Source organism: Hypanus sabinus, chromosome 7, assembly GCF_030144855.1.
Source record: "Hypanus sabinus isolate sHypSab1 chromosome 7, sHypSab1.hap1, whole genome shotgun sequence".
In the NCBI taxonomy this organism is placed as follows: Eukaryota; Metazoa; Chordata; class Chondrichthyes; order Myliobatiformes; family Dasyatidae; genus Hypanus; species Hypanus sabinus.
In genome coordinates this window covers 82,836,119-82,860,669 of record NC_082712.1, presented here as the reverse complement: position 1 = coordinate 82,860,669, position 24,551 = coordinate 82,836,119, and the positions used below count along the sequence as shown (strand labels likewise).

The 24,551-nt window shown below is 40.9% G+C and overlaps 1 protein-coding gene across 2 annotated transcripts in view; it reads left to right on the top strand.

Moving 5' to 3' along the window:
• Positions 1 to 24,551, top strand: part of neurl4 (neuralized E3 ubiquitin protein ligase 4) — a 126,072-nt gene that overhangs the window by 16,314 nt on the left and 85,207 nt on the right. For both annotated transcript variants that reach the window (XM_059974987.1, XM_059974986.1), the window contains exons 2-3: positions 3,294 to 3,684; positions 20,951 to 21,216. In XM_059974987.1, coding sequence (XP_059830970.1) covers positions 3,294 to 3,684; positions 20,951 to 21,216 — 657 coding nt within the window. The remainder of the gene's footprint in view (positions 1 to 3,293; positions 3,685 to 20,950; positions 21,217 to 24,551) is intronic.

The window sequence follows — 24,551 nt, the reverse complement described above, 5'->3', positions numbered from 1 at the left end:
ATTTCCCAGATGTGCTGTTTATTCTGTAAGCTTCATGCAAGCAGGAAATTTCATTGCACTCTGGTGTATACAATAATAAATGGATCTGATCTGACTTGTTCATGAGGAAAAGTCAAAGGTATAGATTGGGCAAGAATCTTCATTGATTTCACTGAACAGCAATTATTTTATAAATTATTTGCTGTCTCTGAAAATTTTTTGTTTATTATAGACCATTTGAAGTTGAACACAAATATAATTTCAGACTACTTTATCATGTAGGAATTTGGTGAAAGAAAAGATTAACTGTTGTTGAATGTAATGCATAATTGCATAACAGCACTGACGCTTTGCATTACTTAACTAAGCTAAAAATGCTTTGATGTTTTTCGTTTATTCTTGGTGTCTAAGGCTTCCGGCTTAAGTCCAACAATAATCAGCCGGCATTGATGGATTTCAGTTACCCTGATGCACTTCCTGCACGACCACGGTGTCCTGGTGAAATCTTTCGCCATGCTCATCGCTGACAAGTGCCGAGATTTGAAGGGAAGCTGTCTAAATGGGAATGCAAAAGTGAGGAGCCCAGGCTTTGTCATGGTCACCAATTTTAAACTCTTAGGTTTTCTTAATAAGAGTCGTGCTCTTCTTTGAGATTTAAGCATATATTCGCCACAAATATTGGTGAGACATTTTGCTATCACAAGTTAACCTAAAAATGCAATTACTTTATTGTAATGAGTACACACAATATACAATGCGCATCAACGTGATTGCAAACCTATATAAATGTAAACACAATGCACGGACACACGGTTGTGTGCATGATGCTTTTGTAGCCTTTCTAAAACCTGTCCTGCCATGCAGCATCTGCCCTGTCTCAGCATGCCCAGACATGCCTGGACAAGACACAAAACTTTTCAGCTTGCATTGTGGACAACATTTTAATTGATTTGAGTTACGAATTGAAATAACAGATATAGGTGATTTCAGAGAAATGGTGTGTAATAGGAACATTTCATGATGAGTTTCAAAATCTGTAAGATATACCCAAAAGTATTCAAGAAGCAAAATCTTTGTGGTCCAGTGTAATGGATTAGAATAGTTGCAAAGCTAGTGTTACGTACCCTGTAACTGGGTGTCTAACCAGCAGAGAAAGAAGAATCCGTTGGAGTCTGGTGGTACCAAACTAAAGGTGTTTATTAGTAAACTACACAATACAATATCAAAAATGCAAATATACATATAAAACAAGTTAGCAGTAATAAACCTAAAAGTGTAGGAATAATAATAATCAGTAATAAACAAGCTCTATCGATGTCTAGGGGTAAATGAATTGTCATAGGAAAGTATAGAGTTCAGTTCATAAATGCTGAGGTCGTTATGGTTGTTATATTGAAATCGTTGGAGAGAGAGAGTGAGTGAGATGTAACAGCAACAGCAGCCAAACCTTCCGTTGCTTTCTTAATCCGTTGTATCGTTGTGGTCATTCAGTTATGACCCCTCTGGTCTTCAGCTAGACCGTTCTTCTGTGGTGGACTTGTCACTCTGGCATGAGTGGACACACACACAAGTCCCCACCGGCCCTGCTGTAACACTGTGAGCCTTACTGACTGATCTCCTGGTTCGGTCTTCGAAGCCCCCACCTTTCTGTGGGTTCCCAACACTCAGTCAGTGTCCACTGTTGTGTCTGAAGGGTGTCTCTCCAGACCTGTCTTTTATCCCCACTCACGGGGTCTCAGCTATCCAGCAACTCTGAATGACTGTGTCTGTCAAATCAGGCCACTCCTGCTATCTCCTGAGGAATGTTAACGAGCAACATAAAGTCCTTGCAGTGGAGGGTAAATAATCCAGGAAGAGTCATAATACAGTAAATCAACAGTCTCTCTCCCCCTCTTATCTGTAGCAGATGTTCTTGTCTGTCTGTCTCTCTCTCTCTCTCCCTCTCCCTCTCCCTCTCCCTCTCCCTCTCCCTCTCCCTCTCCCTCTCCCTCTCCCTCTCCCTCTCCCTCTCCCTCTCCCTCTCCCTCTCCCTCTCCCTCTCCCTCTCCCTCTCCCTCTCCCTCTCCCTCTCCCTCTCCCTCTCCCTCCCCCTCCCCTCCCCTCCCCTCCCCCTCCCCCTCCCCCTCCTCCCCCTCCCCCTCCCCCTCCCCCTCCCCCTCCCCCTCCCCCTCCCCCCCCCTCCCCCTCCCCCTCCCCCTCCCCCTCCCCCTCCCCCTCCCCCTCCCCCTCCCCCTCCCCCTCCCCCTCCCCCTCCCCCTCCCCCTCCCCCTCCCCCTCCCCCTCCCCCTCCCCCTCCCCCTCCCCCTCCCCCTCCCTCCTCCCTCCTCCCTCCTCCCTCCTCCCTCCTCCCTCCTCCCTCCTCCCTCCTCCCTCCTCCCTCCTCCCTCCTCCCTCCTCCCTCTCCCTCTCCCTCTCCCTCTCCCTCTCCCTCTCCCTCCCCCTCCCCTCCCCTCCCCTCCCCTCCCCCTCCCCCTCCTCCCCCTCCCCCTCCCCCTCCCCCTCCCCCTCCCCCTCCCCCTCCCCCTCCCCCTCCCCCTCCCCCTCCCCCTCCCCCCTCCCTCCTCCCTCCTCCCTCCTCCCTCCTCCCTCCTCCCTCCCCCCTTCCCTCTCTCTCCCCCTCTCTCTCATGAGCAGCATAACAACAGCAATAGTTCGTAGTTCCAGGAGGGGGGTTGGGAATGGTTAACTCTGCACCCCATTGACCATCAGGTTTGTTCATCACTCATAACACTAGTCAATGATAGAAAACAAAGTATTTACAAAAATACACTACAGGAAGAGACCAGATGACAAAGGAATTCTGTGCCTGAAAATGGCTGGTAACTATATTTTCCCAGGTTAGAATTGAACAACAATGAGGGAGAGCAGCAGTGAATCAATTGTGCCTTGGCATACCACCGCCTTTTCCACTCCCCTATGATAGAAACTGTCCTTGAGCTTGGTGCTACAGGTTTTCAAGCTGTTCTACCTGCTGCCCAATGTGGGGGGAGGCAGAAGAGGGAATGACAAGGGTGGGGGGGGGGGGGGGGTCCTTGATTATGTTGAGGCAGCAGCAAGTGTAGACAGATCGTGGAGGGAAACCTGGTTTCCGTGATGTGCTGAGCTGTGTTTCCATCTCACAGCCTTGGGCAGAGTAGTTACCATAGCAAGCCGTGGTGCATAGATGAGAATTAGTGAATGCTGAAGTTGTTGAGGGGGTGGTGGGAAATTAGGGAGGGTGATAGGGTGGAGGAGGTGGACTCCTCTGTTCTATAATCTGTTCTACTTGCTGTAGTGAGTCCTTTGACTGTTTCTGTCTCTCCCCCCCCCCCCAGGTGAATTCCTGGAGCGGCTCGATTGAGATTGGGGTGACCGCATTGGACCCCAGCACCCTGGACTTCCCCAGCAGCGCCACCGGACTGAAGGGCGGCTCGTGGATCATCTCGGGGTGCTCAGTGCTGCGGGACGGCCGCTCAGTGCTGGAGGAGTACGGGCAGGACCTGGACCAGCTGAGCGAGGGCGACAAGGTGGGCATCCAGCGGACAGCCAGCGGCGAGCTCCACCTGTGGGTGAATGGCCGGGACTGCGGGGTCGCTGCCCTGGGTTTGCCCTCAAAGGTGTGGGCAGTCGTCGACCTGTACGGCAAATGCACTCAGGTGACGGTGCTGGGCTGCGACACCGTCGTACGGAGAGAGGAACCCCTCAGGTCTGCCACGACCGATGAAGGTAAAGTTGGGGTCTTTCCTTCTCCCTCTTCCCCAATCAGTGCTGAACCATCATTTAGAAAAGAAAGTGATTTTAAATCTGGAATATTGTCAAGGCATAACAGATGATCATGAAAGTAGAAACTCCCCTGTTTAAAAATACAGGCAGGAATTGAGTTTATTGTCACTGATGTATGTTGTTGTAATGGGCTAGGTCAGGGGTCGGCAACCTTTACCACTGAAAGAGCCATATGGACCCATTTCCCACAGAAAACACTGGGAGCCACAAAACCCGTTTGACATTTAAAATGAAATAACACTGCATACAACGTTTTTTTTTGCCTTTATGCTATGTATAAACAAACTATAAAGTGTTGCATTTATGAAATTGATGAACTCCTGCAGAGAAAACGAAACTACATTTCTGCATGCAGCAAAAACATTTTGAACTCCGAAAAAAAGACGTTGGGTTGAAGGTTACTCCATAGTTAGCCTACCTTGGATCGAAAAATTAAAAGAAATCGCGCACTGGCGGGTGTCAGGCATTGGCAGTGGTGATGTATATTAATAGCGATAAAAAACACGTTGTAACGGTGTGCTACACGCAGCGCTAAAATAACGACACTGCAGTCAAAGATAACTTTATTCGAACTAAACAGCCTTGCTTTAAAGCCTCCCTCAACCCGCCCCCCGTGGGCGCGGATGCTCCAAAAGACACGTACTCACAAACCCCCGTAGGCTATCTCCCTTAGCCGGAACGGTGGCTAATTGTGAGCCGGTTCGGATGTGCCAGGAAATGGGGTCGCCACAACGTTTTATTTAGATTGTACAAGATCACCATAATCTTCAAATTTCGAATTACATTTCAAAAACTAACAAACTAACATAAAATACATTTTAATTAAATGCTCATCATTTATTTTCCAAAGCCACGGGGAGCTGCAGCACAGAGATGAAAAAGCTGCATGCGGCTCTGGAGCCGCGGGTTGCCGGCCCCTGGGCTAGGTTGATCAGACCCAAACTAGTTTGAGTGTCCAGGAAATGTAATAAGTGCAGAAGCCCAGCAAAATAACTTAAGCCTATTTTATCACAAAACCAAAAGCACAAATAAACCACACTAAATACTACGTGGTAAATTACAAAGATTTCAGGGCTCATGATTCTTAGTCTCCACTTGATTGTTGCTGTTGTTGGGGGAACTTCATATTCCGACATGTGAAAACACCCTGGCTCTGGGTCTAGGTACCAATCGATCACGATTCTTTGGTCTAGCCGAAATCCCAAGAATCAAGGGAAAGGTACCTCAATGAATAGGAGTTCAACCCATAATCCTTGAGAAACATGCAGAGCCACACTTTGGTTTCTTGCTCTCATGCCACTATCTCAGCATGGTTTCTTTCATTTAAACAATCCATGTCCATCGTTAGACATCCTCATGCCACTTGTGCCCTGAGGCCAAGGAAGACTCCAGCTACTGATAATAAGCATCAGGCATTACCAATCCTACAGTGTTTAACTTGTACAGACACCTTACATTCTCTGAGCTCTCAAAGAGCCGTTCACACTTTCATCCAATATTTTACAAAATTTCATCTCCCCTCGATGCATTTGTGAAATTTGTTATTTTGTGGCAGAGGTCTGATGCAACACATGAAAATTATTTAACGTTACAAAAAATAACGTAAGGTAGGAATGAAGAAGTAATATTCATGGATTCATGAACTGTTCAGAAATCTGATGGTGGAAGGGATGTTTACAGATACACCATTCAAAGCGTCCTGTCCAGATGCAACATGGCTTTGTATGGCTGCTCTGCCCGTGACCGCAAGAAACTTGCGGACACAGCTCAGCACATCACAGAAGTCAGCCTCCCTCTGTTGGCTTAATCTTACTTAAAAAATTTGAGTGTAGATTTTTTTAGGCTCCTGTGTCTTACAACAGGATTCCATTTCTTTAAAGGGTTCATCACCAGAACGGTGTGTGCAGTCACAAATGTAGCTGTGAGCTGAGTTCCCAGGTGGTAGAAAATGTGAACCTATCCCACAGATCTCCCAGTTGCTGGCTCATATGTATAGCATTTAACGCAGGTGGAACTGTAGGAGAAAAGATCCTGGTGCTATTTGATATTGTTTGAGATGATACAGCAATACAAAATGTATCGCCTCAATTGAGCGTCGGAAAGTGTAGCAGTTCGTGGGATGCCGTACATCTTGGGGCATTGGAAAGAGTAGTGGTTAGCCGGATGTTGTTACAGCTCAGGTCGTCAAAAGATTAGCAGTTGGTGCAATGTTGTGACAGCTCGGGGTGTCGGAAAACATAATGGATAGTGGGACACTGTTAAGGCTCAGTGTCGGAAAATGTAGCGGTTAGCAGGATGCCATTGCAGCTCAAGGTGGCAGAAAGCATAGCAGTTCACAGGATGCTGTTACAGCTCGGTGTGGGAAAGCGTAGCGGTTAGTGTGATGCTGTTGCATCTCAGGGTGTTGGAAAGAGTAAGCTGTTGTAAAGCTTAGCAGTTAGTGGGACAGCTCAGGGTGTTGGAAAGTGTAACGAATAGTGGGGCACTGCAGCTCGGGCGCTGGAAATGATAGCGGATAGCAGGACACTGATACAGCTTGCTGTCAGAAAGCAAAGTGGTTCATGGGACGTTGTTACAGCTCGGTGTCAGAAAGCGTAGCAGTTAGCAAGATGCTTTTGCAGCTCGGGGGGGGGTCAGAAAGCTGAGCAGTTAGTGGGACGCTGTTACAGTTTGGGGTGTCGGAAAGCATAGTGGTTAACGCCATGCTTTTGCAGCTCAGGGCGTCGGAAAGCCTAGCTTGTAGTGCCATGCTGTTACATCTCGGGGTCAGTGTTCAATTCCAACGTCACCTGTAAGGAGTTTGTACATCCTCCCCATGGAATGTGTGGGTTTTCTCTAGGTGCTCTGGTTTCCTCCCACAGTCCAAAGTCACATCTGTTAGCAGGTTAATTGGTCATGGTAAATTGTCCAGTGATTACCCTAGGGTTAGGTCAGTGGGTTGCTGGGTGGCATAGCTCAAAGGGCTCAGTCCACGCTGTATCTTGTTGGATCGCTGTTATTTTTCTGATCCTTGGGATTCTTCTGTGGGTCAGGAATGGCAGGGAGTTTTAACTCTTAATGATGTTTATTCTAAAGTTTAAAGAGTGGTATAAGCGTTTGAAACTAAGTGAAGAGCTGAGAATGAGAAGCAAAACAGAGATTCGGTAGATTCAGTGAAGAGAGAAGATAGCGTCTCTGAAAAATCCATCGCCTTTGTAATCCAGAATAAATCTAGACTGTAATCCAGATTGCTTAGTTAAGAATAAACCTGTTGTACAATTACATCACCTGGGGAACGTGCTAACACTTTGCCAGTGAAAAATGAGAAAGGTGATAAGCCGTTAGGTTATCTGCTATACCACTTTCTGCCAGCAAGCAGGATCAAAACACCTCGTACTGTGAAAAACACATGTGTGCTAAAAACAAAGATACAAATTATGATCGAAGTCTGACTTTAGCCTTACATTAACTTGTATAAAATTTAGAAAGAGTATTTAAAGTGAATTCCAACAATATCTGAATGAACAAGTAAAATGCTTCGGATGGTAAGTATGCACGTGGAAGTTGGAGCAGAGAGTAGACCATTTGTTTTCTCAAGCCTTTCCCACCATTCCATGCGATATTTCTGATCCGTCCCTGTCCTTGACTTCTCTTCTGTGACAGTTCCCTAAGCTCTCAATCTGCTACCTCCGCTTCCAGCTTCCACAGGCTTCTGCAGGAGAATGCCAAGCACTGCAAGAAGAAACTCAGACACACCTCATTTTTAAGTGATAGTCCCTCATTTTGTCGTCAAGAACCCTCCGGTAGAATCACAGAAAAGTACAGTGCAGAGACATTGCTCTTTGGCCCATCTGATCCGTTCTGAACCATTTAAACTGCCAATTCCCATCAACCTGCCCAGACCACAGCCCTCTCTACCTTTTTTAAAACTTATTTTCCTTCTTTGTAAGGATAGGTCAGGCTGCATTTGGAATATTCTGAGCAGTTATGGGCCCCTTATTTGAGAAAGGATATGCTGGCATTGGAAAGGGTCTCGAGAATCTCTGGGAATTAAAGCGTTAACATATGAGGAGTGTTTGATGCCTTTGTGCCTGTGCTCACTGGAGTTTAGAGGAATGGGGGAATCACTTTAAAACCTATTGAATATTAGAAGACGGTAGTGTGCCGTGGATTTTGCTACAGTAGGGGAGTCTCAGACCAGAGGGCCCAATGTGCCTTTAGAACAGACATTGAGGAGGAATTTTGTTAGCCAGAGGATGATGAACCTGTGGAATTCATTGCCACAGATGGCCGTGGAGACCAGGTCATTGGGTGTATTTAAAGTGGAGTTTGATAGGTTCTTGATTAGCAAGGGCATCAGAGGCTACCAGGAGAAGGAAGGAAAATGGTGTTGATATTGATAATAAATCAGCCATGGTGGAATGGAGCAGACTCAATGGGCTGAATGGCCCAGTTCTGCTCCCATGTCTTATTTCTTAGCTATGGAGTCTAGAATCAGCTTGGAAAGGAAGGGCGAGGCCATATGGGACCCGTGACACCCAATACGTGATTTTTTTTTAAAAAAAAATTCGGTTTTGTTAAATCCTAAGATTTGAAGGGCATCAAATGATTTAGAGACAGTAGTGTGAAATGGCACTGTGATTTCATGGCACCTTCAGGGTATTAGAGCCTAAGAATCGGGAATTTATGTTCAAATTGTATAAAACTTTGGTCAGGCCATATTACTGTGTATAGTTCTGTTTGTCCCATTACAGTTCAAAGTACAAAATAACTTATTATCAAAGTACATATGTCACCACATACAACCTGAATTTTTTTTTTGTGTGGTTATAACTCAACAAATTTATATGATGATAACTAGAACAGAATCAATGAAAGACCACCCGTTTCGGTGTTTAGCCAGAGTGCAGAAGAGGACAAACTGTGCAGATGCAAAAAGAAGAAACTATAATAAATAAATAAGCAATAAATACTGAGAACCTCTCATGAAGAGTCCTTGAAAATGAGTTCATTGGTTGTGGGAACACTTCATTGATGGGGCAAGTAAAGTTGAATGAAGTTATTCCTTTTGGTTCAAGAACCTGATGGTTGAGGGGTAATAACTGTTCCTGAACCTAGTGGTGTGAGTCCTGAGGCATTATGTCCCTGATGGCAGCAGCGAAAAGAGAGCATATCCTCAGTAGTGGGGGTCCCTGATAATGGATGCTGTTTTCAAAGGTTCATTTAGTGTCAGAGAAATGCAGACAATATACATCCTGAAATGCTTTTACTTCGTATCCATCCACAAAAAGAGGAGTGCCCCAAGAATGAACAACAGTTAAATGTTAGAAGCCCAAAGTCCCCCCCCCCCCCAGCTCCCCTCCCTCCGGCAAGTGGCAGCGAGCAGCAATCCCCCTCCCTCCACTGGCAAAAATAAAGCGCACCCGCTACCAGCACTGAAGTGTGAGCAAAGCAATAGCAATGACACAGAATTTGCAATTACCCCAAAGACTACATTCTTCACCCAATAATTCGAAATGCTGCAGGCTCTCTCTCTTTGACTCCATTAATAAGGGAGAAAGAGGTGACCCATTTTCCAACGAGCGGGGAGAGATAACAAACAACTCACTGGTTTACGATGTTAAAAGTCCGTTACATCGCTTTTTTCGAGCTCTGTGCCTGAAGATCACAAAGATCCCGGGACCTCAGGCATGCAGCAGGTGTTCTGACTCCCCCGATGACACCCAGGTCTCCTATGGAGATACCGACCCTTGATCCGCCCGTCTCCAGTTCCTCGAGATCCCAAGCTTCTGAATCCATGCTGAAATCTTAGGCCGAGACTTTGGCATGCCGAATAGCAGCCGATTGTGGAACCCTGAGAGATGGTCCCATTCCCGCAAAGAACCGTAGTCAGCGTGTAACTCCAGGTCTGGGTCTTCAGAAGAACGCTGAAAGGGAAAAATAGAGATATTAAAGATGGAAATAGAACTGTTTTCAAAGATACAAGCAAAGGAGTTGCCATTGGGCGCCATAACTACTTAGCTCCGCCTGCTGCAATAGTGTTTCATGTAGATGTGCTCAATGGTTGGGACAGTTTTGTGTGTGATGGACTGGGCCATATCCATTGCATTTTGTAAGATTTTCCATTTAAGGACATTAGTGTTTCCATACCAGGCTGTGACACAGTCAGTCAATATACTCTCCACTACACATTAGTGAGTCAGAGTTTTAGATGTCATCCAAATCTCTAAAAACTCCGAAGGAAGTAGAGGCACTACCATGCTTTCTTCCTAATTGCACTTAAGTGCTGGGCCCAGGACAGGTCCTTGGAAAATAATAACACATAGGAAGTTGAAGTTGTTAACCCTCTCCACCTCTGATTCCCTGATGAGGACTGGCTCATGGACCTTTGGTTTCCTTTTCCTGAAGTCAATAATCACTTCTTAGTCAATACCAGGGAGCATGTGGCATCATTGGAGAGGTTCACGGGGATGCTACCTGGATTGGAGAGTGTTTGCTATAAGGGGAGTCTGGACAAAACTGGATTGTTTTCACTGGAACTTCGGAGGTGGAGGTCGATCCGGCAAAGACAAAAAATGCTGGAGGAACTCAGCAGGTCAGGCAGCATCTATGGAAAAGAGTAAATGATTGACTTTTCAGGCTGGGACCCTTCATTGGGACCGAGAAGGAAGTGGGAAGATGCCAGAATACAAAGGTGGGGGGGAGGGGAAGGAGGACAGCAAGGAAGTTGGTAAGTTAGGTGAGTGGGAAAGTTCAACAGCTGGAGAGGAGAGTAGACCGTAGGAGAAAAGAAAGGAAGAGGGGACCTAGGGTCAGGTGAGAAGTGAAAGGTCAGAGTTGGGAATAGAAGGAGAGGGGAGGGAATTTTTTTTAACTGGAAAGAGAAGTCAATATTCATGCCATTTGGTTGGAGGCTACTCAGATGGAATATAAGGTGTTGCTCTTTAATCCTAAATGCAGCCTCATCTTGTCACAAGAGGAGGCTTTGGATCAACATGTCAGAATGAGAATCAGAATTAATATGTTTGGCCACCAGGAAGTCCCATTTATGGAGGATGCCGCTCAATGAAGCAGCCCCCCAATTTTTATCAGAGGTTTAGACAATCAGAATTTTTTTCTTCCCATGGTTGAAATGTCAAATACTAAAGACCATAACTTAAGGTACAGGTTGGAAAAGCTTAAAGGAGATGCACAGAGTATTTTTTCACACAAACAATACAGACAATAGTGGGTGGAGGGGAACTTGATAGTGAAGGCTGAGGCATTTGGGTAGCTGAATGTGCAGGCAGATAGGTTTCATTTAATTTGGCATCATGATAGTACAGACTCTGTGGGTCAAATTGCTTGTTTTATGCGTGTTGGATCTTAGTAATTATCAATCCTTTTAGAAGATCAGGAATAAGCGAGAAAAGTCGTTACAATAATTTTTCAAGAGTTTTTTTAAATAAAGTTTAAACAAAAACTTTACATACAACATAACAAGGCAGATGAGAGACAAAATTAGAGATTTAATGTAAAAAGATAGCACCTTTGGAAAAATCTATCACCTTTATCAATGCAGGACTGCAGCAAATATTACACCAGCCAAACTGGGAGAAAACTATAGAGGGGCACAAATTTGACCGGGCATCAGCGAAAATCATGGCGCAAGCAAACGCGCGGCATGAAAGAGAATTCCCGGAAACATGGTTTTCCACAAACAATTCTGTAAACAGACAGGTAGACTTCGATCCTGTTTAAAAGCCGATATGGGCAAACCCCAGACCACAATGCATGAAGTTTGCCACACAAATAATCAGCGATGAGAATTCCTCCCCATTGCAACTGAATTTCCAAAATGACGACCAATTAGCTGATTGAAAAGTAAGTAAAGGCCAAGTATTTGGTGGACACATCGTGATCAACAGCACACTGATGATGGCTTCTCATATGGTGTTGAAATGTTTGCAAGTAAATTGCTACGATCAGCCCAACTATCACCTTTATAGTAGAGGTGATAAAAATTCTTCAGATAGAGATAAACCAGTTAAGAGGCTACATAATTAAAGCAATTCTAACTTGTGTGAAAGGTATATGTAACTGCTATACCGCCTCCTGCCAGTAAGTGGGGACAAACCACCACATACCTTGAAAAATACGAATTTGTTAAAAGTATCTGTAAGAAAGAAACTACAGTCTTAGTCTTGGATTAATTTAACTAATATTTCAAAGTACTTATTAACAAAAAGACCAATTCCAACGTGCTCTTGCCACCCCTTGGTGAAATTACAATCATAGAACCCATTGTGTTCCAGGAAATCCATTTTAATTAACAAATTTTAAAGCGAGAGTTCCTCCTGTCTCTGCCGCTTGGGTTCACACGTGAGATGTGCCTGGTCACATCTTACTGAGGAAGTTGGGGTGACTGGAAACTATTCTTTTGAGCAGAATGCTTCTCACACCATTCTGCTCAAAGAGACAGAATTTCTTCTTGCATTTAAGGCCATGATGCAGCTGGTTTCAAAGTACTCTAGTTTGATCATAATTTGTACTTTTTTAAAACTCATACTTTTCCTCGCCACGTACTGGCAGAATACATACTTTTTCATCTTTCACTGCCTGAGTGTTAGCACATTGCCCACAAGTTATAATTGTGCAACCATTGTTGGTCTTATTCTTATCTAAAGAATTTTCTGTTATCTGAATTATAAAAGGTAATAGATTTTTCAGAGGCACCATTTTTTTTCGCTTTTTAATCTTTGTCGTCTTTGCTTCTCAGCACTTCACTTAGTTTGCTTAGCATTTGTATGTTTGTTTAAACTTTGAAATAAACGATCATTAAGAATTAAAACTCCTTGCCGTTTTTAACCCCAGAAGAACCCGAAGGAACAGAAAATGGCAGATCCGGGGAATGTATTTTCTAGTATTTCAGTAATGTGTAGTGGTGTTGGAGCTTCACTCTGCATCAACCGTATTTGCATAATTTGAGTGATCGACATGATGTAGGAAGAACTCTTTCTTTTCTTTTTCAATCTTTTTATTGAGTTTCATATATAAAAAAAACATAACAATAATGAATAAGTTATAAGTGCAATAGACTTGAAATTGCATTAATAATAAGATAACAATATCCTATTAAATATCAACAAAAAAAAAGTACATTAATCAATCAAGTCTATAATAATTATATATGAAAAAAATTAAAATAATCATCAAAAGAAAAAAAAATTAAAAATACAAGAAAAAATATATATTGAGAAAAAAGACACTAAACTAAACTAACATGGGCAATAATAACAGTTTATATGTATATTATAGTGTCAAAAACTCCGGAACTCCATTCCTGAACAAGAATAAGCAGAGAGAAGGTCTGGAAGAGGCCAAATTAATTCATATGAAAATGTTGAATGAACGGTCCCCAAGTTTCTTCAAATTTAATTGATGAGTCAAAAATAGTGCTTCTAATTTTTTCTAAGCTCAGATAAGAAATAGTTTGAGAGAACCACTGAAACGTGGTAGGAGGATTTACTTCTTTCCAATTTTGTAATATAGACCTTCTGGCCATTAATGTTACAAAAGCAATCATTTGTCTAATTGAAGGGGAAAACTGATTACCATCCTCATTTGGTATACCAAAAATTGCAATAATAAAATGTTGTAAATCGATATTCCAAATTGAGGAAATGGTAGCAAATATGTCCTTCCAATAGTTATGTAAAGTGGGACATGACCAAAACATGTGGGTCAATGAAGCCACATCTGAATGACATCTGTCACATTGAGGGTTAATATGAGAATAGAATCGAGCAAGCTTATCTTTAGACATATGAGCTCTATGTACAATTTTAAATTGTATTAAAGCATGTTTAGCACATATAGAAGAAGAATTAACCATTTGTAAAAAATTTTCCCATTTTTCTGTTGATATATTATATTGAAGTTCTTTTTCCCATTCTTGTTTAATTCTACCTGATATTTCTGGTTGTATCTTCATAATCATATTATAAATAAAAGCCACTAATCCCTTCTGACAAGGATTTAAGGTAAAAATCAAATCTGAGAAATCCATTGAAGTTGAATTGGGGAAAGATGGTAGAACTTAACGTAAAAAATTTCTGATTTGTAAATATCTAAAAAATTAGATTTAGGTAACTTAAATTTGTTGGAAAGTTGGTCGAAAGACATCAAACTACCTTCAAGAAAAAGATCACGAAAACATTTTATACCTTTCCTTTTCCATATGCTAAAAGCTTGATCTGTCAAAGAAGGTTTGAAAAAAAAATTAAGTAAAATAGGGCTATCAAGAACAAAGTTTTTCAGAGTAAAAAACTTACGAAATTGAAACCAAATTCGTAATGTATGTTTGACAACAGGGTTGGATATCTGTTTATTGAACTTAACCAAATCAGCAGGAAGAGAAGAACCAAGAACGGAGAATTGAGAATATCCCTGTGCCTCATTGCATTCTAAATTTACCCACTGTGGGCACAATGGTGAATCCAAATCTAATTTCCAATATATTAGGTTACAAATATTATTCGCCCAATAGTCAAATCTAAAGTTAGGTAAAGCTAAACCACCATCTTTTTTAGATTTTTGTAATTGCCTTTTACTTAACCTGGGGTTTTTATTTTGCCACACAAATGAGGAAATTTTTGAATCAATGTTATCAAAAAAAGATTTAGGAATAAAAATTGGTAAAGCTTGAAATAAATATAAAAATTTCGGTAAAATCATCATTTTAATAGCATTAATCCGACCAACTAATGATAAGGATAGGGGAGGCCATCTTGTAGTAAGTTGTTGAATTTGATGGAGCATAGGTAAAAAATTCAGTCTAAATAAATCTTTATATTTCTTGGTAATTTTTATACCTAAATAGGTAAAGTTATCAGTAACAACTTTAAATAGTATCCTATCATTCAATAAAGTTTGCGCGTTTAAAGGGAATAAATCACTCTTATCCAAGTTTAGTTTATAACCAGAAAAACTACCAAATTGAGCCAACAAGGATAAAATAGCGGGAATAGACCTGTCAGGATCAGAAATATGTAACAACAAGTCATCAGCATAAAGTGATAACTTGTATAACTTCTCATTACGGGTAATACCAAAAATATTAGGAGATTCATGAATAGCAATGGCTAAAGGTTCTATTGCGATATTAAATAATAAAGGACTTAAGGGACAACCTTGTCTCGTACCACGAGATAATTGAGAAAAAGAGGATCTGTAATTATTTGTAAGAACAGAAGCAACAGGTTTATAATATATTAGTTTGATCCATGATATAAAATTAGGACTAAAATTAAAATATCTCGAAGTGTTAAATAAGTATGTCCATTCAACTCTATCAAAAGCTTTTTCAGCATCTAATGAAATAACACATTCTGGGATTATGGGTGATGAAGTATAAATTATATTAATCAATTTTCTATTAAAAAAGGAATACCGATTCCTAATAAAACCAGTTTGGTCTTCTGAAATAATCTGTGATAGTACCTTTTCTAACCTAATGGCTAAAATTTTTGTAAGAATCTTAGAGTCTACATTTAATAGTGATATAGGGCGATAAGATGCACATAAAGTAGGATCCTTATCTTTTTTAAGAATTAGAGAGATAGTAGCTTCATAAAAAGATTGAGGTAATCTCTTCTTAGCAAATGCATCATTAAAGATTTCACATAACCAAGGGGAAAGCAAAGAAGAAAAAGTTTTTAAAAATTCTATAATATAACCATCAGGATCAGGAGCTTTCCCTGAATTCATTGATGAGTCTCTCCTCTCCTATTTCGGCCATAGAGATAGGAGCATCGAACAAGCTACGATCTTCATCTGTCAGTTTGGGAATATTCAAATTGTTAAAAAAATTATCCATCATGGACAGATCGCCATCAAATTCTGATTGATATAAAGATTTATAAAAATCTTGAAAAGTGTTATTGATTTCTTTATGATCAGTAGTTAGATTACCGTCTTGTTTACGAATTTTAATAATTTGTCGTTTAGTCGAAATAGCTTTTAATTGATTAGCTAACAGTTTACCAGTTCGATCACTATGGATATAAAATTGAGCCCTGGTCCTAATTAATTGATTCTCAATTGAAGAAGATAATAATAAGCTATGCTCCATTTGAAGCTCAGCTCTTTTCTTATAAAGTTCTTTGGTAGGAGTCACGGAATAAATCTTATCAATTTCTTTAATTTTATCCACTAATAAAGCAATATCTAAATATCTTTGTTTTCTTTTACCAACGGAATATGACATAATTTGTCCACGGATAAAAGCCTTAAAAGAGTCCCAAAGTATTCCTCTGTCAATCTCTTCAGTATAGTTTGTTGAGAAAAACAAGTCAATTTGCTGTTTTATGTAGGTGATAAATTCTGGGTCTTGAAGCAAAGTAGTGTTAAGTCTCCAAGATCTAGTATTATTGGAAAAGTCCAAAATCTTGATAGATAACTTCAAAGGTGCATGATCCGAAATAGTAATAGAATCATATTTACAATCAGTAACATCCGTTAATAAACGATGATCAATAAGGAAATAATCAATTCTAGAATAACTGTGATATACATGTGAAAAAAATGAAAATTCTTTATCTTTAGGGTTCAAAAACCGCCATATTTCAGTAATTCCCGAATCAACCATAAAAGAATTAATAAGTAAGGCTGATCTATTCGGAAGAATTCGGATAGGTTTAGATCTATCCATCAAAGGATTCAGACAACAATTGAAATCTCCACCCATTATCAACATATATTCATTTAGATTAGGAAGGGAAGTAAATAAACGTTTAAAAAAATTCAGGGCAGTCAAAGTTTGGAGCATAAATATTAACTAGAACCACTTTTCGATTAAAAAGTGAACCAGTTATCAACAAAAATCTGCCCTGTGGATCAGAAATAATTTCATGATGTGTAAACGAAATTGAGGGGTCTATAAAAATAGACACACCCCTAATTTTGGCGGTACAATTCGAGTGAAATTGTTGACCCTTCCAGAACCTAAAAAAAACGTTGATTATCCTCCCTCCTAATATGGGTCTCCTGTGCAAAAATAATATTAGCGTTTAGTCTATGGAATACTTTAAATATTTTTTTACGTTTAATCGGATGATTTAAACCATTAGTATTCCAAGAGATAAAGTTAATAGACTTATCCATCATGCCAATATTAGTTGTATAGATCATAAAAGGTTAAAAAGACACATAACCCATAATTCAGGAAGAAGGAAAAATGATTCAGGAGCAACTGGAGAACATGACACCTCAACAATTTAAAGTCGGCCCATAAACTAAAAGCAAAAAATTAAAAAGCAAAAGCGTGAAAAAAGATCCCTACCCCCTCCCCCAAACCCTCCAAAAAAAGCCAAGCGGCAGGCGCACAAACTAATACTAATATTACCCCCATTTCAAGATGGCAACTTCATGAAAAGAAAGAAAAGAGAAACTATATAACACCCAGATATAAATACAGGGTTGTAAAAAGAAAGAATATATATCAATCAAGATGAAAAAATAATATAAAAAAGCAAAAAATCATTAATAGAAAAAGGATAACCATTGAAATTTAAAATAGTGTAATATGCCTTTAGAAAAAGATTCCATATTCAAATATAAGAAAATGACGTTTCAAAAACAGACTTATGGAAAGAAGAAACAACATTTTGAAAGGACCATATTACAGAATATAAATGTAAATTCGTCAATCTTTTTTTTAAAAAAAAGGTCATCAAAATAAGATTAAAAAAGGATTCAACAACCACTACAATATATATTAAAAAAAAGGTCCAAAAATTCAAGACATTTGTCCCATTCTCAAATACAGGCAAATAAACGTTTACGGAAAGCAAAGTCTTAGGGAAAAAGAAACGACATCTTAAAAAATAAATCATTATTACAAAATCTTAATGTGTATATCTAATCCAGAGGAAAAAAAGACTTAATTAAAAAAAATCATTATAGTAAAATTAAAAGAGCATCTGTAAATCATGATAATAAAAAAAAAACCAGGTCTACAGACCAAAGTAAAAAGCTATACCGCAGCTTCATCAGTTAAAGCCTAAAAGCGGAATGGCGTCTTCTCTCCAAAAATTCTTCAACATAACACATAGTTCAACTTGTACTAGAAGACCGATATTCTTCAACGAATTTCTTCGCTTCTTCCGGAGTATTAAAGAAGCGCTGACTGTCATCACTCAACGTAATTCTGAGATTCGCTGGGTATCTTAAAGCTTGTTTAAGTCCAATCGAATGAATCTCTGCCATCACCAGTTTAAAAGCGATTCTCGCCCTCATCACCTCGAATGAATAATCCTCAACAATACGAAACTTGTTGTTTTTGTGAGAAATCATACCTTTCTGACGAGCTAATCGAATTAAAAGCTCTTTCTCCCGAGGATAATGGAGACGGACAATCACAGCTCGTGGCTTGTCTCTCGCAGCCGAAAATCTCGAAACTCTGTGGGCACGGTCAATAGTAGATTTAACCCGCAAAGCGTCCTCGCCAAAAATTTCCCACAATAAGTTAGAGAAATATTCAGTTAAGTCACCAGACTCAACATTTTCGGGAAATCCAATAATACGCAAGTTCTGTCTGTGAGATCGGTTTTCAAGATCGGTGATTCTAAACTTATTCTGCACCACTATTTTAGCGGTCGATTGTACCTTCTCCTCCAAAGTTTCGATTGTACGTATTTTTTCACAAATTATCTTGTCAAGAGCCGCAAACTTTTCTTCATGCCGTTCAATATCTGCTGCCAGCGATTGAAGCTTGGTATCAAATGATCTAACGACTTCTTCAAGCTCAGACATTTTCGCAGTAAGTTTATTTTCCAAACTTGCAAGTTTAGTATCCAGTTTAGTATCCAGAAGACTGGAGATTGCATCGAGAGGTATAGGGTCTTTAGACGATTTCTTAGGTACAGACATTTTAAGTTTGAAAAAATTAAATCAAGTATTATTTTTAAAAAGAAATAAATCGTAAATATCAACCCATGTAGTTAAGTACGAAAAGATTTGATTAAAGGGTGATTATAGCTTAAAAAATGAAGAGAGCCTAAAAGGCAGATGTCTACGTCGCCATCTTGAAACTCCACCGATGTAGGAAGAACTCTAAACCTTCTTGTATCTCTCCTGGGAGTGGTTAAGAGCTAAACTAGAGGCAGAAACAGACTGCATTGCCTTTTGTTTGATCTTGCAATTCAAAAGGTCATGTTTTTTTGCCGGAAATAATCAACAAATAAAACAGGAATTGCTACAAAGGAACAGAATAAATTCAGGATGTGTTTTCCCTGACTACTTTTGTTTATAGTCTTTATTTACTTTATTCTGTCAACTGGGTAAGTTCCATATCTTATTTCCATGCCAGCTTGATCCTGCCCCAATACATGCATTCCCTTTGCCTCATCCATTCCCTCTCCATTTCTGTCTGTAGCTTTGGGGTGGCATGTTAGAGTAAGTGGTAACTGCTTACTAGTGCCGCTGCTATTTAGGACAGCAATGGAGGTCTTCCATCTTGGGGGGGGGGGGGGTGGCGGTGGCAGTCGGGGCTTCCTTCATCAAGTTAGTAGCTTCCTCTTGGTTTTCACTACTGTCAGGCCTGCAAGTCCTGGGCAGAGACTCAGGAACCATCGCACTCAGCTGTAGAAAGATTCTTCATTGCTATTTCCGTAACAATTTTGTTTGACCCGTCAGTCGTTAGGCCTGAGCTGAACCCACAAACCTGGAGGATCAGTGGACCACTCTTAGTCTGTGGCCTCCACCCTTTGACCTGTTGGCATGGATGACCCCACCAAGAGTCAAAGCATAAACATGTCCTGACTCCAGCCAACGTAGCTCTCTGGGTCATTGAGGTACACAGGCCTCCTCTTGGAAGAGCGTAATGGTGAGCACAACTCTTTTAGCACCTGCAACCTGGCTTCAATTCCTGCCGCTGTAAGGAGTTTGTACATTCTCCCCATGACTGCCACAGTCCGAAGAGCTACCGGTTGGCAGATCAATTGGTCGTTGTACAAAAGTTTGTAAATTTTCTCATGATTAGGCTAGGGTTAATTTGGAGATTGCTAAGAGGCACAGCTCGAAGGGCCAGAAGGGCCTAATCTGCACTGTATCTCAATAAATAAAACATAAAACTAACTAGTTTCCTCTTTCCCAGTTCTGATGGAGGTTCTTTAACCTAAAATGTTAACCCATTTTTCTCCTTCCACAGATGCCGTGACCTGCTGAGAGTTTCCAGCGTTTAAAATTTTTTGTTTTGCATTTGCAGTTCTTCTGATTTTTGTTTTTGTAAATCTCAAGTTTAACTTCCTGCTTGGTTCCCCAAAACCAGTCCATCTCAATCCTGAGCATCATCAAGCTTCCAGATTGTAAAATTCCAAAAGGTCCTGAACTGTCTGGGTACATAAGTTTATCCTCACCTCAGGCTGATCCTTTCATTTTTGACTAGGGCCCCTGATTGTAGTTTCTCTTACCATAAGAAACAATCTCTGTCTTTCATTCTCCATCTGCAGATTATATTCAATGACATTATGCCTTGTTCTTTCAATCTTTTAATATCTAAATGTTGATCTTAGAACATAGAACAGTGCAGCACTGGATAGGCCATTTGGTCTTTATATCTGCATCACAGCCTGGTATGAAAACATCAACGCCCTTGAAGGAAAATCCTACAAAAAGTAGTGGCTATGGCCCAGTCCATCACAGGTAAAGCCCTTCCCACCATTGAGCCCTTCTAAATGAAACGTTGTTGCAAGAAAGCAGCATCCATCATCAGAGATCCCCACTACCCAGGCCGTGCTCTCTTCTCACTGCTGCGGTCAGGTAGAAGATCAATAGCCTCGGGACTCAGACCAGCAAGTTCAAGGAGACGGAATTCAGAGTTCAACCTCAGCATCTTCTGTGCGTCCTCCCCATGGAATTCCCTGGGTACTCCGGTTTCCTTCCATAGTCCAAAGATTACTGGGTGCATTAATTAGTCATTGTTAATTGTTCCGTGGTCAGGTTAGGGTTAAATTGGAATTGTTGGGGATTGCTGGATGGTATAGCTCGAAGGGCTGGATGTATCTTTGACACTGTATCTCTAAATTCAAAAATATAAAATATCTTGGGCATGCTGTGTTGGCACCAGAATGCACGGCAACACTTGCGGACTGCCCCAAGCACATCCTTGGGTTGTGTTGGTTGTTAATAAAATCAGCACATTTTTTGTTTCTCAGTATACATGTATTAGTAAATCTAAATCTAATTCTAGGTTTTGTGGGGATGGAGCTCTCCGACGTTGTGAACAACGCTATCCTCTCAGCGTACAACGGCAACCTGCTGAATGTCAGCCTGGGCAGCCCCCTGGACGGCTGCTCCATCACCTCCAATGACGCCCTGCTCTTCCACGAGAAGTGCGGCACCCTCATCAAGCTCAGCAACAACAACAAGACGGCAGAGAGGAGGCGGCCACTCGACGAGTTCAACAACGGCGTGGTCATGACCAACCGGCCACTGCGGGACAACGAGATGTTTGAGGTGAGCTTGGCAGTGGGATTGTCCATCTGTTGTTGGACAAACCATACCTGCCTTGCTTTTCTGCTGTTCACTGGTGGGTGGGGGGGTGCAGGTTGGATTTCAGGACAAGGTGTGTTCTGCCGTTTTTGGGGTTTGGGCATAAGGGGAATAGTGACTTCAGCAACCAACCTCAGGTCTGAATATGCATTGAAGATTAAAATTTTAAACGCAGCTCAGAACAGTAACATGCAGACCACTGACCAGGAAACAGGCACTTAACTAATTGTCTACAAATGCACAAATCCAGTCAATACCCCATTGCATGGATACAACACTTATTTTGGGTATGATGATGGGAAGATACAGACATTTGAAACTGTTACATGGAGTTCAAAAGAAACATATATATTGATTTGTCTACATCGTCCTTTGATATTTAGCACATGAAATGACATGTAGTATTGGGTCAAGCAGACCTTCTTCCACCACAAGGGGTCTCAATATAATACTGGCGATATCTTATTTTGAGGAATAAAGAGACTGCTTCATATCTACCAGCACTTCTCTCTGGTGACTTCATTCACGTAACAGCAAGGTGTAGTGACAGATCATTCTTTATGGCTAGTCCAAGCCTACCCTAAGGTAGGAGTGATGAACCTTTTGAGAGCATGTGCCCAAACTGTGATAATCTTGAGAGGAATGATAGCCTTGCAGTTAGCATCACGCTGTTACGATGACAGTGTACTTGGGTTCAATTTCTGCAGCTGCCTCTAAGAAGTTTGTACATTCTCCCTGTGACTGCGTGGTTTCTTCCCACATTCCAAAGAGGTATAGGTTAGTAAGTTAATTTGTCACATGGGCTCATGGGCCGAAAAGGCCTGTTACCAAAGACCATAAGATGAAGGATCAGAATTAGGCCATTTGGCCCATCAAGTCTGCTCTGCCATTTCACCTTGGCTGATGCATTTCGTTCTCGGCCCCATTCTCCTGCTTTCTCTCTGTATCCCTTCATACCCTGGCCAATCAAGAATCAACTTCTGCCTTAAATATACCTAAAGACTTGGCCTCCGTAGCTGCCTGTGTCAAAGAATTCCACAGATTCACCATACAAAGACACCCAAGTCCACTTGCACTTCAGTTTTTTTTTTTGTATTTTCTCTCCATTTAGGAATTAGACAACCTTTTCATTTCCTCTATCAAAGTGTATGACCAACTGAACACTTTCAGACGCTATTCTACCTGCCATTTCTTTGCCGGTTCTCCTAATCTGTTTGTCCTTCTGTAGCCTCTCTACTTCCTCAAAACTACCTTGCCTTTCTACCTAACTTTATATCGTCTGCAAACATTTCAACAAATCCATCAATTCCATCATCCAAATCATTGACAAGAATCGGTCCCAACACAGACCACTGTGGAACACCACTAGTCACCAGCAGCCAACCAGTAAAGGCTCCCTTTATTCCCACTCTTTGTCTCCTGCCAATCAGCCACTGCCTTATCCATGCTAGAATCTTTCATAATACCATGGGCTTATAGCTTGTTAAGCAGCCTTGTGTGGCACCTTGTCAAAGGCCTTCTGAAAGTCCAAGTACAGAATACACACAACATCAACTGATTCTTCTTTGTCAATCTTGCTTGATATTTCTTCAAAGAATTCCAACTGATTTGTCAGACAAGATTTTCCCTTGAGGAAACCATGCTGACTATGGCCTATTTTATCATATGCCTCCACGTACCCTGAGACCTCATTCTTAATAATCAAATCCAACATCTTCCCAACCACTGAGGTCAGACTAACTGGCCTATTGTTTCCTTTTTTCTGCCTCTTTCCTTTCTTGAAGAGTGGAGTGATATTTGCAATTTTCTTGTCTTTTGGGACCATTCCAGAATCTAGTGATTCATGAAAGATCATTTCTAATGCCTCCACAATCTCTTTTAGAACCCTGGGGTGTACACCATCTGGTCCAGGTGACTTATCTACCTTCATCATTCAGTTTCCCAAGGACCTTCTGTCTGGTTATGGTAACTTCACACACTTCATGACCCCTGGCACCTGGAACTTCCACCACATTGCTAGTGTTTTCCACGTGAAGACTGATGCAAAATACTTATTCAGTTCATCCGCCATTTCATTGTCTCCCAGTATTAGCTCTCCAGCATTGTTTTCCAGTGGTCCAATATCCACTCTCACCTTTTTAAACACTTAATGTATCTGAAGAACCTTTTGGTAACCTATTTAATATTATTGGTTAGCTTACTTTTGCATTCCGTCTTTACTTTAATGACAATTTAGTTGCCTTCTGTTAGTTTTTAAAAGCATCCTAGTCCTCTAACTTGCCACTAATTTTTACTCTATTGTATGCCCTCTCATTGGCTTTGACTTCTCTTGTTAGCCACGGTTGTGTCGTCTTTCCTTTAGAATACTACTTCCTCTTTGAGATGTATATATCCTGCGCCTTCAGAATTGCTTCCAGAAATTCCAGCCATTGCTATTCTGCATCATCCCTACCAGTGTTCTTTTCCAATCAAATCTGGCCAACTCCTCTCTCTGCCTCTGCAATTCCCTTCGCTCCACTGTAATTACCATGATGTGTTTAAATAAAATAAAACTCTTTTTTAAAAAAAATACACTAGCATACCTCAATTATTTTGAGCAGAAATCATCATTGATTGATTAGTTACAATAAAATATAACAGATTGAAATAAAATACTTCAGAGAAACTACTTAGAATTTATTAATAGTTTAGAAGAAAAATGAGGGAGATATCATTGAAACCAATTGAAAATTGAAAAGCCTAGATAGAATGAATGTGGAGAAGAAGTTGCCGATAGTGGGTGAGTCTACAACCAAAGGGCACAGTCTCAGAATGAAGAGACGTCCCTTGAGAACGGAGATGAGGAGGAATTTCTTAAGGTGGAGGGTAGTGAATCTGGAATTCATTGCCACAGATGGCTGTGGAGGCCAAGTTATTGAATATGTTTAAAGGCGGAAGTTGATAGGTTCTTGATCAATTGGGGTGCCAAAGGTTACGGGGAAAAGGCAGGAGAATGAGGCTGACGGTGAATATAAATCATCCATGATGGAATGGCAGAGTAGTCTGGATGGGCTGAATGGCCTAATTCTGTTCTTTTGTCTTGCAGTTTTAATTTTTTAAAAGAAAATTGAGAAATATCAATACTATTTAGAAATGATGTTATTGTAACTGTTCACTATCCAAACACCAGGTATGTGAGGATTTCAAAACAAATTACCTAATGTGTTCTAGCTCGTGCCAGTTGGCGTGAGATGTTTCCTGTGAAAACATATCACGCTTTTACAAATGAGAGAAACTGCAGATGTTAGAAATCCAAGCAA